The 18,556-nt window shown below is 36.6% G+C and overlaps 1 protein-coding gene across 1 annotated transcript; it reads left to right on the top strand.

Moving 5' to 3' along the window:
• The first annotated feature begins 2,372 nt into the window (after positions 1–2,372).
• LOC137815456 (GRAS family protein RAM1) lies at positions 2,373–4,718 on the top strand. The gene is made up of 2 exons (XM_068618580.2): positions 2,373–3,383; positions 3,486–4,718. Exons 1-2 carry the CDS (start codon positions 2,496–2,498, stop codon positions 4,587–4,589), a joined length of 1,992 nt encoding a protein of 663 aa, XP_068474681.1. The 5' UTR covers positions 2,373–2,495; the 3' UTR covers positions 4,590–4,718.
• The last annotated feature ends 13,838 nt before the right edge of the window (positions 4,719–18,556 follow it).

Below are 18,556 nucleotides of genomic sequence, written 5' to 3'. Positions count from 1 at the left end.
TGATGATGTTCTCCTTTATTTAGGATTATTTAAGAATTTTAAAAAAGTTAAAATCGAAACATAGAGGTACACGGGTAAGGTATTAAGATTGAGGGAGAATTTTTCTATTAGAAAGTGAACTTTAAGTTTAACTCAACATTACAAAATTAGCTTATAAGTTTGCATTCACTTACATAATAGGAAATGTTCTTATATCTAGTGCACGTGAGATTTCTAACATAATTTTAAAGTAATTACTATTGGAGATCTCACATCGAATAGATATTAAAAAATTTCATAGTATATAAGTGCGTGCAAACCTTACCTTATAAGCCGATTTTATGAGATTAAGTTAGGCTTGAAGTCCCATTCTTAATATGGTATTAGAGCCATTTTGAGCCTATTCTAGCGACTGTTTGTTGGGCTTATCAGGCCATTTGCTATTGGGCCGTTATCGAATCATCCATAATATGTTTTTTTTATCAGCAATAAACAATGAATAAATGTGGGCCACTTAAAGGGTGGTCTAACCCATATACAAAACACACAACCATCCATAATATGTAGTTTCAGGCACGACCATCCATAGTATATAGTCTCATGCACGAGTTGGCAACATCGATGTGAGAAGATGTGTTGAAAATTCCACATTAACTAGAGATTAGGAATTTTCGTAAGAATAAAAGTTAAATACCATTTACAACTTAATGCATATTATATATATATATATATATATATATATATATATATATATATTACAAAAAAACTTAAACTTTGTTTAAGAAGATGAAGTTAAGTAAAACTCACTAATTAGTTAACATTAAATTTTGCATGCACTCTTAGTGAATTAGATAAAACTCACTAATTAGTAAAACTCACTATTTAGTGAATTAGATAAAACTATCGTCAATAATAAATTTTATCTTCAAAATACTTTGTATAACTACCTAAAAATAATTGCGTGTTAACTAGTCGATGTGGGATTTTCAACACACCCCCCTCACGCCGAGGCTACCAACTCGTGCGTGGAGATATATGTTATGGGTGGTCCGATAACGGCCCGATGGCGGGTGGCCTGATAAACCCAACAAATACTCGTTAGGATAAACTCGAAAATGGCTCTGATACCATGTTAAGAAGTGGGCTTTAAGCCTAACTCAACCTCATAAAACCGGCTCAATGAGGTGAGGTTTGCACTCACTTATATACTATGAAAGACTCTAATCTCTAGTCGATGTGGGATTTCCAACAATTTTACATAGTAGGAAAACATGAATATTCTATATAAGGCTACTTATTAATTAAAGACTTATATCTAAAGATGATATTAGTGCTCATTTTCATACCCATTTATTTGTTTTATACGAAAATACTGATTATTTGCTATTCTTATTTTAATATCCATTCCCTTATCCTGTAGGTATCTGAAAAATTATATCCAAATCCATTACCCACATTTTGGTTAAAAAGATTATTCATTGCTATAAAGAAAATGGTTTTGTAACAACACTACAACATAGTCACGAAAGGGGAAGAAGAAGTTATTAAGCTTTTAATTTTGAAAAGTGAAGTCATTGAAGTAAGATTAGTGACTCGAGAAGGCAAAATTATATATGGACTTAAGTATAACATTAGTTTTATATTTTAAAATTAATATACGAAATAAGTGAAGGTAAATAACATATTCATATGCATCCTATAACATTTTACAGATAATTACTTAAATTTAGATTTAGACCTTTTTTTAATTTAAGTATTCTTTGTAATTACTCGTTAGCGTTATGTCCAATTGCATTTCTATGTATGGTTATGTGAGAAAAGTTTTGGAAAGCGTTATTATATACAGTTTAGATAATAAAGTTACCACTTGAAACAAATAAGATTACAATATTTAAAATCTAAAGTAGTTTTTAAGTATTTGAATAAAATAATGAACAGTGGGAAGATATTACTTAGTGTTATTTAATTGTAATTTGTAAGGTGTAAGTAACCCTGTTGTGTATGATAGCTCTTTCTTTTTTATTTTGTTTTTGTAAGAAAAATATGAAGCGATGATTTCATTCCAATGAGTCCGCAGGTGAGTATAAAAAGAACCTTGTAGATATATGGGCCGGCCCAAAGAAAGTGGGGCCCTGGCAACAATTTGTCTTCTATTGTAATCACAAGTATTCCGAAGCCTCGTGGTAAACAGTTAAAACAGGTAAGCAAAAATGACAAAATTTAGGCCTCTGAAAATCCAGCAAACGCTTTTGACATTACTTGAAAGGAGATTACCAAAGACAAACCTCCAATCACAAACTATTGGTATTAGGTGTTGTCTTTCCTGCCCCTGCTTCTCTCAATAAGAAGGGAGAAATTAGAGACTTTGCTCTTTCCATAAACCAACCAATCTCTATAGCTCTTAGGACACACTGCCAAACCTAAATGAGAGCAAATTTTAGACACAAAAAGAAAAACCAAAACTACTTTCAAATAATTTTAATTTTACTTTTCCCTTTCCTTGTGAGAAGAGGAAAATGATCAATTCACTTTGTGGAACCCTCAAGAGTGAGAGCAATTCTAAAACCAAACTCCAAGCCACATCTTCAAATGACTCATTTTTGCAATCCAAGAAAAATGCCACTCAATCCTCTGGTGATATTGACCAAACTACCCTAACCCCACCAAGCTTAAACCTTCCTGGACTCAAATTTGAGTTGGATGGAGATGTGGAAGTTCAGTCACCAGATAGTTCAATGTGGGAATCCTTTTTTGCTGACCAATTAGATGGTGATTTCATGATATCTTCTCCAGTGAGGAACGTCCCCTCCCCTCAAGTCTCTTCCTACAATTGCAACTATAACTATGCTCATGGAATGCAAAGCCAGAGTCTCTCAGGGTGTTCCCCACCAAGGTTTTCATCATCCCAGATTGGAGCCTTCAACAGCACCCACAAAGGGAAAGGACTTAGCCCTCTCCACAGGGTCTTCAACTCCCCAAACAATCAGTACATGCAGCATGTTGAAAACCTTTCCCTTCCAGCAATAGAAGAGTTCTTGGAGGACTATCAAGGGTATTCATCAACCAAGGTGTCTTCTGAAATTGCAACTTCATCTGAATGCTTTGACTTGTCTACTCAAATACCATCATCCTTATTGGATACCTTGACACTGCCCAATTCCTCAAGGTACCATGGTTCAGTCGATGAAGAATCCTCAGTGCACGCTGCTGGCTCTTCTCAACTCTCCCAAGAGAGCGACATCTATCACCAGATGGGGTCCATGGCTAGTGCATCCCTCTCACAGGCTCTACAACAAGAACGCTACCAAGAGAAACGGCAAAAGCGGCAAGCACAACAACTGCAACAACAACAACAGCGCCAGCAAGACAATATGATGGTGCCTATTCCAATCGGAATGGAGCAGGTAACAAAATCTTCCCTTACCCTACTACACCAAAAACTGATCATGTTTTGGAAAAGAAGTAGATTATGACACTCTTCTTCTCTTGTGACATGAACGTTACAGGAGCAGGACAGCGGGCTTCAACTGGTGCACCTGCTTCTGGCCTGTGCAGAGGCAGTGGGGAAAGAGGAATACATGCTAGCAAGAAGGTACCTCCACCACCTCAACCGTGTCGTCACTCCCTTAGGCGACTCCATGCAGCGGGTGGCCGCGTGCTTCACCGATTCGCTCAGCGCCAGGCTCAATGCCACCCTCACTCCGAAACCCTCCAAACCCCTCAGCCCCTCAAACTCCATGGAAGTCCTCAAAATCTACCAGATCGTGTACCAGGCCTGCCCCTACGTCAAGTTCGCCCACTTCACCGCCAACCAAGCCATCTTCGAAGCCTTCGAAACCGAAGAGCGTGTCCACGTCATCGACCTCGACATCCTCCAGGGCTACCAATGGCCCGCCTTCATGCAGGCCCTCGCCGCCCGCCCCACCGCTGCTCCCTTCCTTCGCATTACCGGCGTTGGCCCCTCTCTCGACGCCGTCCGCGAAACCGGCCGCTGCCTTACCGAGCTCGCCCACTCCCTGCGCATCCCCTTCGAATTCCACGCCGTCGGAGAACAGCTCGAAGATCTCAGACCCCACATGCTGCACCGCCGTGTCGGGGAGGCACTCGCAGTTAACGCAGTGAACCGTCTCCACCGCGTCCCCGGGAATCACCTCGGGAACCTTCTCGCCATGATACGCGACCAGGCACCGAACATAGTGACCCTGGTGGAGCAAGAGGCAAGCCACAACGGACCCTACTTTCTGGGGCGGTTTCTGGAGGCGTTGCACTACTACTCGGCGATCTTCGACTCGCTAGACGCAACGTTTCCGGCGGATTCGGCTCAGCGGGCGAAGGTGGAGCAGTACATATTCGCGCCGGAGATACGGAACATCGTGGCGTGCGAGGGGGCGGAGAGGTTTGAGCGGCACGAGAGGCTGGAGAAGTGGCGGAAGATAATGGAGGGGAAGGGGTTCAAGGGCGTGGCGCTGAGCCCGAACGCGGTGACTCAATCGAAGATTTTGCTTGGGTTGTACTCGTGTGATGGGTATAGGTTGACGGATGACAAGGGCTGCTTACTTCTTGGGTGGCAGGATAGAGCCATCGTTGCTGCGTCTGCATGGCGGTGTTGATGGATGCTATGCTACCAACTTTTCCATTCAATTTCTCTTTCTTTTCATTCATGCTAATTGTTACTTTTCTCTTACTTTTTATCATCATAAACCTCAACACGGATATCATATCAACACAAAGTAATATACTTTTTTAACACACTTCTTTTTAATCTCTTCAAATTTAACTCATTTCTTTGTTACATAGCCTCAGATTCACCTAAATTTCAGCTAACGGAAACAATGTGTTAAAACATTCTGGGAAGTACCTTGCTACAATCTTCTTCTACCTTGCTATGGAAAGTAAAACTTCAACAACATCATATATACATATATATACTTGATATAATTAAGCTTATCTGCAATCTGATGCACTTGAAGGTATACCTGTATATTCAACAAGTTATCAGAAACTTAATACCTACATCAAAATCAGTTTATAAATATGCTTCAATGTCAGCGCAGCACTACATCTATCAGAATTAGTTCTATCAAATTGAGATCCTACATCGAAGAAAACTACTTTTTTCTTTATTTTATATAGTTAAACAAACAAGTAACTGCATACTAGACATTATATAATACATCTTGCAAATTATTAAACAATTTGACTCACATTATTTCCGGACTAAGAAACCATTCAATGAGTCATAAAACTTTTTCATCTACTAACAATAATAAAATAATAAAAATCAATCTTGAATTAGATGGTCAAACTTGAATTAGATGAAAGGTCAAATCTAGACCTCGATGATCGATCTTATGTCAAATTATCAACATATTAATAGATGATCAAATGAAAATTAAATGATAAAAAGTATGTGATACGAGGATCTCTCAAAAAGATGCAGGATTGAAAGTGGTATTGGAAATAAAGGGTTTGAGAGAACATTGCATTATGGGAAATACATATAAGTCATCTTTAACTTTTTCTTGGAGGATTATCTTCTTGGTGTCCCGGTTTTTAACAAAACAGTGGTTAGGAAAAAACTCAAAATAAACACTATTATCTTTTGCAAATTGAGAGACACTCATGAGATTCTTATTTATAGAAGGTACATGCAGCAAATTATGTATGCGTAATGTGGTCATAGTGGTAGGATTAGTAAATTTTGCAGAGCAGTAAAAAATGGCTTCAAGATGTTCTTCATTAGTGAGAGAAGAGCCAGTAGCTGCAAGCGTATCTACAATCTTCTTGATGTCAAAAAGATATGTAGATATGGATTGGTCACGCTTGGGAGCCTTCAATTGCGTCTTTAATTTAACGATTTTAGCACGGGTGTGAGAGACATAATAAACCTGTAATTTCCCCCAAATTTGTGATGCGGAGCATAAACCTACCATTTTGGTCAAGATCAGTGTGGTCATGGAGCCAAGAAGCCACGCAACTAGAAGATGGTCTTGTTGTTGATAAACCAGAAACGCGGGATTAACCTTTGTGGCTATAGCATCGTCGGTGGTGAGAAAACGCGGTGGAGAAATCCGTCAAGAAAATGAAAAAGTTGAAGTCCACTGACATGAGGAAGAATTTGTTGGTTCCATATGAGATAGTTATCATCTTCGAGTTTTAAGAAGAGAAGAACTGGAAAGGTATGCAGTTTTGTGAAGGAAGAAGAAGAAGAGGGCATGGAGGTTTGAGAAGAGGCAGCGGAAGAAGATGTTACAGACATGGTGATGAGGACGATATCAGAGGAAGGAAAAGAGGGGTAGAGGAAAAAAAATCAATTCTCTTGATACCATGTAAGAATAAGAGAAGGAGTGCTCATACAGATAAGATCAAAGAAGATTATTATTCAAAAGTATTTACAAAGAGGAGATAAAACAGAATATATAAAAGAGAGAAAGACCCACTAAAACAAACTAACAACTCTATTGCTTAATAGACAATCTAAATAAAAATGACTTTTAAACTAAATAATATCTCAATAATCTAATTAACTATGTATCAACTTCAATTTTAAATTCATCATTATCAGTCAATTAAATTGAAATTAGGAATTTTACTATATTAAGTCTATTAAAAACTCCAAAGTCTACTTACGAAATTTACTTAAATCACTTTGATGATTTGTTTTCCCTATAGATTTAATAAGAACAAAAGCTTTTCGTTTGAGATACGAAATTATAAATATGTATAACAAATAATACAAGGAGCTTGTGTTTTAAGAGATAAGATAAACTTTGAAGGTAATTGGGTCCATTTCTTATCGTTTTACTACTCACATTAGCTGTTTTATCATTTCACCATGTCATGTCAGTTTTTACCATGTCATCTCAACCTTCAGAATTGGGTAAATAAAAAACTAACTACCAGGATCTAATTAAATTCAGACTAAACAATTCAACTGGAACTATAAAGAATGATTACAAAACATCCTATAAATAAAGATGAGTTGTAATCTCAACACAAGAAAATAGTGAGAGAAAAGCAAGGAGAAGAAAGAAAAAGAGTAAAAACAATTTTCAAATTTTTGAAATTAAGGCAAGGGAAAGGAGATATACTTTTGTTTTTCAATGAAGTGCCACTCTTCATGTATATATCTTTTTCGTTTTTCTTACATTGTTTGGTTTTTTGAATTACTCAGTATTCTTTCATTGTCTTCGTGGGTTCTTGTGGGTTTTTTGGTTTGCTCCGTCGCTGCTTCCCTGTCCGCCGCCGCTTCCGCTGCCGCTGCCGTTGCTGGCGCTCCCATGCCACTTTTCATCAACGTTGCCTTTGCACAAGATTGGCGATGTTTTAAATTTTTTGAATTTTTTTAATGTTTTGGCATATACAAGTGCGGCTATAAGAAATAGTTACACTTATAAATGGTATTTACAAGTGCGGCTATATAGCCACACTCTTATCTCTTCGATTTACAAGTGTGTGCTGATCAAATGCGACTATACAGCCGCCTTTATAAATTTAAAATAGTCGCACTCGTTTTGTCTTTCTGCACCAGTGTGTGCCACATGATCACGATGTACATATTGAATTGGAAAACTTGCAGATGGAAGATTAAATCCTAGGGAATTAAATGAGTAGAAATCATCATCTTCTATCTTTGGAGTGAGGTATGGAGATGCTGATTTATCCTATCTATTCACTACATTTTCTTCCAAGTCTTTTAAAAATAAAAAATAAAAATTTGATTTACTATATTTATGCAGTTTTTCATCCAAAGTTATTCTAAAAACTAAGAAAGTTTGGTTTATTCATTTACTATTTTGATAGCAATTTTATTTATATAATATATATCTAACTTTCCTATCTTCTTCTTCTTCTTGGCACATACAAAACAAATATCAATTTAAAATAGATTAAAATAGAAGCTCCAAACCTACCTAACTAATTTGTAGTAGATATTCTACCCTATTTCTCAAAAAATAGTTGGGTCACTAATGTTGTTGATAACTTTGTCACTTTCAAAGGCATAGAACATTCCACTATCACCAAGGCATAGAACATTCCACTATCACCTTTGCTCAAAATTTGGATGTCCCACTAATGTTGGATGGTCCAGTTGTTGTGTCATTTTACCTTCCACCGGTAGTACACACTAATTCTTTAATTAATTTCTTTCTTTAACCTATGTAATAAGTAGTATCATTATTATGCTAGGATAGTGTAGTAGTAGAAGTAGGTATGGCAAAGCGGGCGGACCGTGCGGGGTGGCCCACTGCCCGCTAAGAAAAATGCGGGCAGACTGCCTATTTCAACCCGCTGGTCTGCCTCGCATAACTTAAAATTTAGAAATTTTTTTCTGCACCGTCATATTTTCTTCATGCAACCTCATTTTTCACATTCTGAAATTTTTACTCACATCTTATTATGCATGTGTCGTGAGAATAATATTGTGAGAGCATTTACCTAATACATCTAAAAAAAAGAATTAAATTTATTAAAAATTTATATTTAAAAAATTATTTTTTATTAATTTTTTTTAAAAAATATTTCTTATGTGGGTCAACCCTTATGCGGGGTGGGTTAGTAAAATCAGTCTGCATATTCTATGCAGGGTGGGCCAACTTGTGACGTGAGTTGATTTTAGGATTGCAAATTTTAATTGGTTGCTCTTGTTTAGGATTTTTTATTTTTATCAATGCAAGGTAAGAACCCAAAGAAGATCCCCACTAGATACGAACTTAGTCAAGTCATTAAGTAAGTGTGAAGGTTCACTTCTAGAGGGAAAAAGGAAAAACACAAGTATATGGTGATTATGATGAAAGGGTGGAAATTAAAGAACAAGTGAAGTAAATAATGAGTTAAGATGACCACAAGGAGGTGACATAAACAAAAACATAACAAGTAACATAAATGGCGCAAGGAAGGATGGAAAAAGAGATGAGATGAAGGAAGCTTATGGTGAAATGGTGAAGATAATCACGCCACTTGGAGGGTGGGAAACTCCAAGATAAGTGAAGGAAGAGCCACCACTTGAAATGCTCACACACTCAAGATAAGACCCAAATCATTTAGAAGACAAAGCTCACTAATCACTCAAGCAGAGTTTCTTTACTATATTCAAAATCTAGGTTAAAATACATGAGGCAGGACACCCTATTTATAGGAAGGGGTGCCATGGTGGGCAAGATGGGTGAAGGCTAGAAATGGCAAGGGAGAGGGGTTGTCTAGGATGTTAACCATGGTCAAAACAGCATCTTTAGGCATAACTTCTAGAAGGTAGGTTAAAAAACCTAATTCTAGGTGCCATGTCTTGAAAATGTGGGCTTAGTACAAACCCATTTAGTTAAGTACACTCCATTTTATGCTATGTGAACCTACTCTAGCCTATTTTGCTATTTGGACCCCAAAAGTGAGCCCAAATTATTTACAAACATGTTTTTGTCTTTTAAGAAAAGTTGATGTTGCCAAGTTCTTCTTCTAGTGAGGTCTGTCTGAAATTTGGTGGGGCCTTGACTTTATTGCTGAGATGACTGCTCATAGTGTGAATTGTCTCTTGAGTCCTTGGTCATCTTCTTGGCTACTTGGATTGTATCAACTTGGCTCGCATTTTGTGGGTCAAATGCAGGGTGGGCCAGCCTGCATTGTCATCCCTATGTAGAAGGAAGATCTAAATGTACAAAAGTAAAATTTGTAAAATATATGTATAAGGATAGTGTGTGTGTGTGAGAGAGAGAGAGGGAGAGAAAAAGAGATAAAAGATGATACTGAATCACAAGGATTAGTTGAATTTAGGAGAAACAAACTTTCACAATTCTCTAGAGGATAAAACCCATAAATAGTTGAAATATGGATCAAGGAAATGGAGAAAATATTTCCAAGTTATGAATTATTCTAACAACCAAAAAGTAAATTATGTTGTTGAGTATTGGTGGGATGGTATCCCAAATATTTGTAGAATGAGGAAAAATAACCTTTACTTGGGAAGTTTTTAAAACAAAATTTCTTAAGAATTGTTTCCCAATGATGTGAGGAGAGCAAAATAAATAGAATTTACGCAGTTAAAATAAGGAAGTATGTCAGTAGGGGAATACGCTTATAAATTTGAAGAATTAAAAAAATAGTCAACCTTCTTTTATCACACAGATGAAAGAATGAAATGTGTACTGGTCGGACGTGCTCGGGGCCTGACCCGAGCACTTAGGTACATTGTTCTGGCCTGACTGGTGTAAGAGGGTAAATAATTAACTCATCCCAAAACAATAATAGGTCCAATGATTTGTTAAGAAGTCGACCCAAATGGCTAGCAAAATATATTAAAACAACTTAATAAATAACTAAATCATTTAGGCACAAATATTTACTCTGAATTCGATGAAAAGAAACAGTCAGAGATAATGCTCTGCCAACACCCCTAAAATAAAGAGGATATATTAATAGAATATCTTTATGGTTGTTAAATCCTACAGGCAGGATCTACGAGTACTATAAAAGGGCCTCAAGACCCTGAATAAAGGAAAATGTCATTCCATACACTACTCACTATACTCATAATTATATGCTTTCACTGACTTGATCATCGAAGTCTTGTCAACAGGTGAAGCTCCCCTCACTGTGCATTTAAAGCATCTTAAAGCAGCAACAAGGGAAAAGAAAAGTTCGCCCAAAATCCACCACAAGACCCGATCCAGGTCAGCTAGCGAGAACATTTGGTGCTTACCGTGGGACAGGTAAAATTGATCACGCTAACTACCCGTGACATAAATGATCATTACCATTTAAATTTGTTGTGATATTTTAAATTTGTTATCATATTATTCTGAATCACTAATTATTTAAATTTCTCATCATATTATTCTGAAGATAACATAAATGATTATTATCATTTAAATCTGCTATGATATTTTAGATTTGTTATCAAACTATTCTAAAAATCACAGATATATTTAAATTTGTTATCATATATTCTAAAGATAACACAAACGGTTATTATCATTTAAATATGTTGTGATATTATTCTGAATATAACAAATATAATTGTTATTATTTAAATATGTTATCATATTATTATGAAAATAACAAATATATTTAAATCTTTTATCATATTATTCTGAAGATAACATAAATGATTATTATCATTTAAATCTGTTGTGATATTTTAAATTTTTTATCATATTATTATGAAAATCACATATATATTTAAATTTGTTATCATGTTATTATGAAGAAAACACAAATGATTATTATAATTTAAATTTGTTGTGATATTATTATCATCATCATCATTATCATGACTCTCACATGAGAGAAATTATTCTTGTTATTGGATATAAAGCGTAGTAGTGTATGTTTAGAAAAGTTTTGACAAGGAAATACTTGGTATTTAAGCGCGTCCATTGGTGACCTACCTCTCTTCTCTGAAATAAGATAAATTATTCTTGTTACTGGATATAGAGCGTAGTAGTGTAAAAGTACATGTCTAGGAAAGTTCTGGTAAGGAAATACTTGGTATTTAAGTGCGTCCATTGGTGACCCACCTTTCTTTCCTGGGAACTTACTTGGTCTACTAGTTCACGGTCTACAATCATTGTTCCAATAAATATTATTATTCATAGTGTATAATTCAATTTTAACTCTATGGCAAAAGAAAAAAAAGGTGATATATACAACAAAGATCAAACACTTTGACAAATTTTCCATAAATCATGTGTCGAGAATGACAAATGATTATGTCGATGTCCTATCGTATCTCTCTAGTAAAAGGGAGTACAACACCAAACTTTTATACTTTACAAGATCATAGAAGTATTGGGCAACAGAGCATATTGACTGGAAATTCTCGACGGAGGAGTAATCCCGCGAACGTGGAAGGCGACAAACCTCAAGTTCTACTTCAGTTAAGGAATTTATAACTTTTCTAAGTTAGATATTTTACTTTCCCTTTTTTTTCGCGACACTCTTTTTTCCCTAAAGGGGTTTTTTTAATGAGGTCGCCCTTGAAAAAATGTTTCTCGAAAGATATACTATACACATTGTTTAGTCGAACCCTAAGGTTGGACTAACTCGGTGACGTCATCTTCAGCATATCGTTTTGGCGGAACCTTATGGTAGGGCTAATCCAGTAACGTATCTACTATACATATCGTTTAGCTGAACCCTAAGGTTGGACTAACTCGGTGGCATCATCTTCAGCATATTATTTAGCGGAATCTTAAGGTAGGGCTAATCCGGTAACGTATCTACTATACACATCGTTTAGTCGAACCCTAAGGTCGGACTAACTCGATGACGTCGTCTTCAACATATCGTTTTAGTGGAATCATAAGGTAGGGCTACTCTGGTAACGTATCTACTATACACATCGTTTAGCTGAACCCTAAGGCCGGACTAACTCGGTGACGTCGCCTTCAACATATCATTTTAGCGAAACCTTAAGGGTAGGACTAATCTGGTAATGTATCTACTATACACATCGTTTAGCTGAACCTTAAGGTCAGATTAACCCGGTGATGTCGTCTTAAACATATTATTTTAGTGGAACCTTAAGGGTAGGGCTAACCAATAACGTATCTATTATACACATTGTTTAGCTGAACCCTAAAGTCGGACTAACTCGGTGACATCGTCTTCAACATATCGTTTTAACGGAACCTTAAGCGTACGACTAATTCGGTAACGTATCTACTATGCGTATCGTTTAGCCAAACCCTAAGGTCAGACTAATTCGGTGACATCATCTTCAACATATCATTTTAGCGGAACTAAAGGTAGGGCTAATCCGGTAACGTATCTATTATACACACCGTTTATTCGAACCCTAAGGTCGGACTAACTCGGTGACGTCGTCTTCAACATATCATTTTAGCAGAACCTTAAGGGTAGGGCTAATCTGGTAACCTATCTACTATGCACATTGTTTAGTTGAATCCTAAGATCGAACTAACTCGATGACATCGTCTTCGCGGTATCATTTTAGCAATACCTTAAGGTACGAATAATCTGGTAACGTTATTATCTACATATCAAATTAACTATTGTGAAAGACAAGCAACGCTGAAACACGAAGCAACTCGACTTACCCTTGAGAGGTAACCCAGCGATGACCTAACTTGTTATTAGGAGACATCCCCTTGGTTTGGGCATTCCATCAAAATTAAGGTAAGCAATTTATAATTTTCTTAACCGTTGATAATATGACACGTGTACACATCATTAAAGCCATCACAAAACCGTCCCATCAAGTGATGCCTCGAAAACTACGAGCCAACCACCCTCTGACTTAACATCTTTTCAAACAAATTAAACCTCTTTGCCTCGCCTTACTCGGCTCGAGGCTGGGGGACTGTGTACTAGTCAGACGTGCTCGGGACCCGACCTGAGCACTTAGGTACGTTGTTCTGGCTCGATTGGTGTAAGAGGGTAAATACTTAACTTAGCTTAAAACAATAATAGGCCCAATGACTAAAACAATTCAATAAAAAACTGAATCAGTTAGGCACAAATATTTGCTCTAAATTCGATGAAAATAAACAGTAAGAGTCACAAAATATCATCTTACACGACTAAATTAATCATGTTGACTCATGCATGCTACAAACTACACCTCCAAGGTGTCCTTCTTCCTTATCTTTTTCATTACCAAATAAAAATTACTTGACATCTTGGACAAAGAAACTTTGGGATGAACATCAAACACCTCCTAAGGGTTCTCACCTTTTGAGAGGTTTTTATCACCAAGCCCTTTTATCCCCAATATTCTTTTCCAACATGGCTTGTAAAGAGAGCTCACCCTTTTGAACTCCCCAAGCTCAAAGAACATAAGTTTGTTTCACATCTCACACCCTACACTATCTTATATGTGAACAAACAAACTATGTTATCCGCAGGAGTTCTAAATTCGAGGTCGAATTATCTCAAACCTAGGGGCATGATACAAACCTGGGGGCATGATACAAACCAAGCCAACAAGGAGATGACCAAGGAAGCATATTACCATTCACACCATGAGAAGTCATCTCAACAATCAAGTGAAGACCTCACCAAGGATCTAGCAAACCTCATCAGAGGGAAAAATGGACAACAACCAGAGCATCTAATGTTCTTCCTGATAGTCTTCTTAAGAATTAAACAAGTTATAAATAAATTGGGTTCACTCTAGGGGTCCAAATAGCAAGATAGGCTAGAGTAGGTTCATATAGCATAATAGGGGAGGTGTGCTTATCACTTTAGCTTGTTTTTGACCTAGTTTTTAGAAGAACAAGACTAAGGTGTGGTTTTGACTTAGTCAAACCCTAAAGGCAACCCTATTTTTAGGTTTCCCATCCTACCCTTGCTTCTTTTTTTCTAAGGAACCATCTCCTATAAATAGGGTGCCATACTCCTTGTATTTTTCATGTTGAATTTGAATAGAAAAGTTACTCTGCACAAATTGTGTGAGGTGTTTGTGAGGTTTGTTTCCTTTTAGAATTAGGTCTCATCTTGAGTGATTGGAGAGCTCTCAAGTGGTGGCCATCAACATTTATCTTGGAGGAAAACCACACTCCAAGTGGCGTGATCCATTCTCAATCCATCACATAAGCATTCCCTTCCTTCAGCTCTTCCATTTTTTCCATTACTCCATTTATCTTTGTGTTCTTATGTTCTTATTTTCCTCCATTGTCAAATCGGTTTCCATCATGCTTGTATGTTTCCTTCTATGTTCATTTAAATTCTGCCCTTCATCATCAATCACCATATACTTGTATTTTTCCTTTGCCCTCTAGAAGTGAACCTTCACACTTACTTAGCCACTTGGTTAAGTTCGTGTCCAATGGGGATCTTCTTTGGGTTCTCACCATATAATTGATAAAAAATATCAATCCTAAGTCAAGTGTCATATCTAAAATGGAATCACCTAAAATCAACTCACATCACTAGAGGAAGAACTGGGCATAGACCAAAACACCAAATGTTCTTTCTTCTAGTCTTCTTAGAAATAAAACATGATGTAAATAATTTGGGCTCACTTTAGGGGTCCAAATAGCAAGATAGGTTAGAGTAGGTCCATATAGCATAAAAGGGAGTGTTCTTAGTGAAATAGGCTTGTTATAAACCCACTTTTTCAAGACAAGGCATCTAGGTCTAGGAAAGTAACCTAACTTCTAGAAGAACAAGCCTAGGGTGCGGTTTAGACTTAGTCAAACCCTAAAGGTTGCCCCTCACTCTTTTACAATCATACCCTTGCTCATCTTGTTTTCCAAGGTACCCATTCCTTTAAATAGGGTGCCTTACTCCATGTATTATCATGTTGAAATATATAGAAGAAGGAAATCTCTACACAAATTGTGTGAGGATTGTTTGCTCTAGCAATAGATTTTATGACGAAAGAGGGCCAAGCACAACCTCATATAAAAAGACAAGAACCAAGACGTGAGCATCCAAAGCCAAACCAAGAGCGTCTAGACCAAAGGAAGGAGCGTCTAGGCCAAAGTGAAGAGCGTCTAGCACAAGGTGGAGAGCGTCTAAAGGGAGAGCGTCTAGAAGGAAGGGTAGACCGTCTAGGACCTATTACTAGGTCCATGACGAAGCTACGGATGTGAGACTGGGGCAAAGCTATGGATGGGAGAAGAAGCAACTTGTATATGCTACATGAAGGCCCATTAAGGATAACTTAGTATTAGTTGTGGTGTAAATAGCATAAACTTGATTCCATGAGACTTGACCTAGATTTGCTAAAGATTTGGTCACTTTCTATAAGGATTCTCCACATGGCCATGTGCTCCATGTGATGTAAATTTGCATTTCATTTTGATTAGCATTAGGGTTGCATTATGGTCCTCCTTAGCCTATAAAAGGAGGAGCCTACACCTTGTATTTTCAAGATTGAATAGAGTATTGTTATGCTGCCAATTTAGTGCCATACGGTTTTAATCTTCATTTCACCACCTTCAAAGGGGCTGGCCGAACCTCCCCATTTCCACACTCTTCATGCACCTTCAAGGTCACCACACCTCTTAGGAGGACCTTGTTCATCTCTTCCATTAAGCTTTCGCACCATCTTCAACAAACATCCAAGAAGAGCTCATAGGAAATCCATCATTTGGTATCATGAGCTATGGTTCTTCAAAGATGAGTATCTCTTTGTCATTTTCTTTTTGAGTTCTTCTTATTTCCTAGTTGTTCATCTTGATTCCATATTGTCTTGTTGTTTTAATTTTCGTTTTGAATTGGTGTGCTGTTTGGAATTTCCAATCGGTGCATCTTGTTCAATTGTTCTTGAGCAATCTTTGTGCAATTTTTGGTAGGATTCCATATAGTTTGTGTTGCTGTTTTTATTTTAGGTATTTGAGTCCTTATTGCAATTTTAATTGGTACATATTGTGTTCATTTGAGTCTTTTAATTTCTGAATGTATATGTGTTTTGTCTAGTCATGTTCTTCCAAAAATGTCATCAAATCCTAGTAGTACTTTTTTTGGCTTATTTGTTTCTTGTTTTTGGTATAAATGCTTGATCTGAATCTGCTGTGTTTTTGATCCTTTGGTGCTTTTTATTTTTAGTTTGAGTTCATATTTGTGTGTTAGATCCACACAAATTCCTTTCACTAATTCCATTGTGTTTCCTTTGGTATATCATCCTGTTTTTATTTCCAGATTTACAGAATCCTCTGTTTTACACCATTCTGTTTTGGCTGATTTTGCTTATGAAAATTAAAATACACATAAGAAATTTCTGAGCCTCTGGATTTTTCAAGATTGAGGTGTTAGCAAGAGGACAAAAAAAGAATCAGTTCAAAAAAACAAATAGAAAAAAATGATAAATATTACAAAAACAGTGTGCAATCCTGACGCTACAACTAGCGAATCTGAGCACTGATTTTAGAAAATTTATTAAAAACAAATGGTGCATGCGTTTGGAGTGAAACCAACGCCAAAACTTTGTTGAGATCTTGATCTGTTTGAATATCAATTTTCAGAAGCAAATATTAAAAGGCCAGCTCAGCATAAATCTGTGAAAATCACGCTTTCTGGACCACAACAACTTGTTTCAGTGGTGCTGTTTTTGATTTTGAAATCAAATCTAGTGCTATTCCATAGGTTCCATTTTGTGTGCCATCTTTTCTTTGAGTACCTTTTATTTTCTTGTCTAATATTTCATTGAAACTCTTTCTAGTTGTCACATTTAATTCCATTTGTGTGGTACTGTTTTTCAAATTAATTTGTTTCTTGCTTTAATTCTTTGACCTCTAAGCTTGGTGGTGGATTAATTATCAATTGGTACTTGATTTAGTGGGAATTGACTTGAGGGGAGTCTAGTTTGCTTAATAGGTGTTGGATTGAAGAATTAATTACCTAATTCCAAGAGGAACAAAGGCAAGGGGCAGAAACAAACACTTTCTAAATACACCACATACATTGGAAGGCCCAACAAAGAAGAGACAACAAAGGAAGTGCAAATAGAAAATCAACAAAGGGAGTTCCATCTAATTTCTTTGACACTTAAGTTTTGTTAATTACTTGTTTAATTACGTAATTAGACGTTGAGTGTGTCTTCAAGGGCTCTAAGTGTTCAAGAAGCCTCACCTAGGGCCGACTAGTTTAGAACTATCTAGCTTAGCAATTGTTAATTGTTTTAATTACATCAATTGTTTTAATTAGCTACGCTTATTAATTGTTTTGTCTTGTTTAAGCTTTGTTAATTTTGCTTGGTTGATTAGATAGTTTGCATTGTTTCTTGCATTAAAAATTTGATTTCTCCAACTTAATTGTGTTTTAAGTGGTTTACCAAGAGAAAGATTTGTGTGAAGACATTGAGGGATAGTTTTTGGCTAAGGCAAGACTTGGTATTTAAGTAGTCCATTGTGACTCACCTCTCTTACCTGGAAAACTACCTTCTTTAACTTCCCTCATTTTTCTCAAGGTAAAACATCTCTAGACACAAAGCTCTAGTCATGTCTTCTCATTCTTCAAAGTCTATGGAAAGTGATGTGAAATTCATCAAATCCCTTTTAAAACAACTTTCCAAGGATATTCAATCAATTTCATCTAAACAATTGGAGAATGAGGCCAAAACTAATAAATTGACTAAAGCAAAGGATGAGAAGTCTCAATTTTCAAAAAAATTATATTCTCATGCATCTAGCTCTAAACATCATGATTATCTTGAGGAAGAAAGTCTTAGGACAAATGAATATCATCAACCATCCCCTAGGAGAGCTAGAAAAGAGAGACAAGAAAACCTAAAGGAAGTTAAGGTAGAGCTACCTCATTTCTATGGAAAAGAAGATGTAGAAACATATCTATATTGGGAGATGAGGGTAGAGCAATTGTTTGCTTACAATCATGTGAGTGAAGAAAAGAAAGTACCCTTAGGTACCTTAAGTTTTCAATGTGATGCTATGTATTGGTGGAATGCCCTAAAAAGAGAGAGACATCTCCACAAGGACCCTCCCATTACATCTTGGAATGACCTTAGGGGAGCCTTGAGATGTCGCCATATTCCCTCACATTACAATAGGAAGTTGATGGACAAGCTCCAAAGACTTCATCAAAAAGATATGACTGTAGAAGAATATTGGCAAAAGATGATATCATATATTGAGAGGGCAAGGATTAACGAAGACAACCA

The sequence above is a fragment of the Phaseolus vulgaris genome, chromosome 1 (genome assembly GCF_051622355.1).
Source record: "Phaseolus vulgaris cultivar YP4 chromosome 1, ASM5162235v1, whole genome shotgun sequence".
NCBI classification, from domain to species: Eukaryota; Viridiplantae; Streptophyta; class Magnoliopsida; order Fabales; family Fabaceae; genus Phaseolus; species Phaseolus vulgaris.
This window is presented reverse-complemented; position numbering and strand designations above follow the sequence as displayed.

What these genes read in the sequence shown, in the direction of transcription:
- LOC137815456 (XM_068618580.2), top strand. Translation starts at nt 2,496, where the DNA reads ATGATCAATTCACTTTGTGGAACCCTCAAGAGTGAGAGCAATTCTAAA. An exon ending in TTCCAATCGGAATGGAGCAG is followed by an intron (nt 3,384 to 3,485) that starts GTAACAAAATCT and finishes TGAACGTTACAG; the next exon opens with GAGCAGGACAGCGGGCTTCA.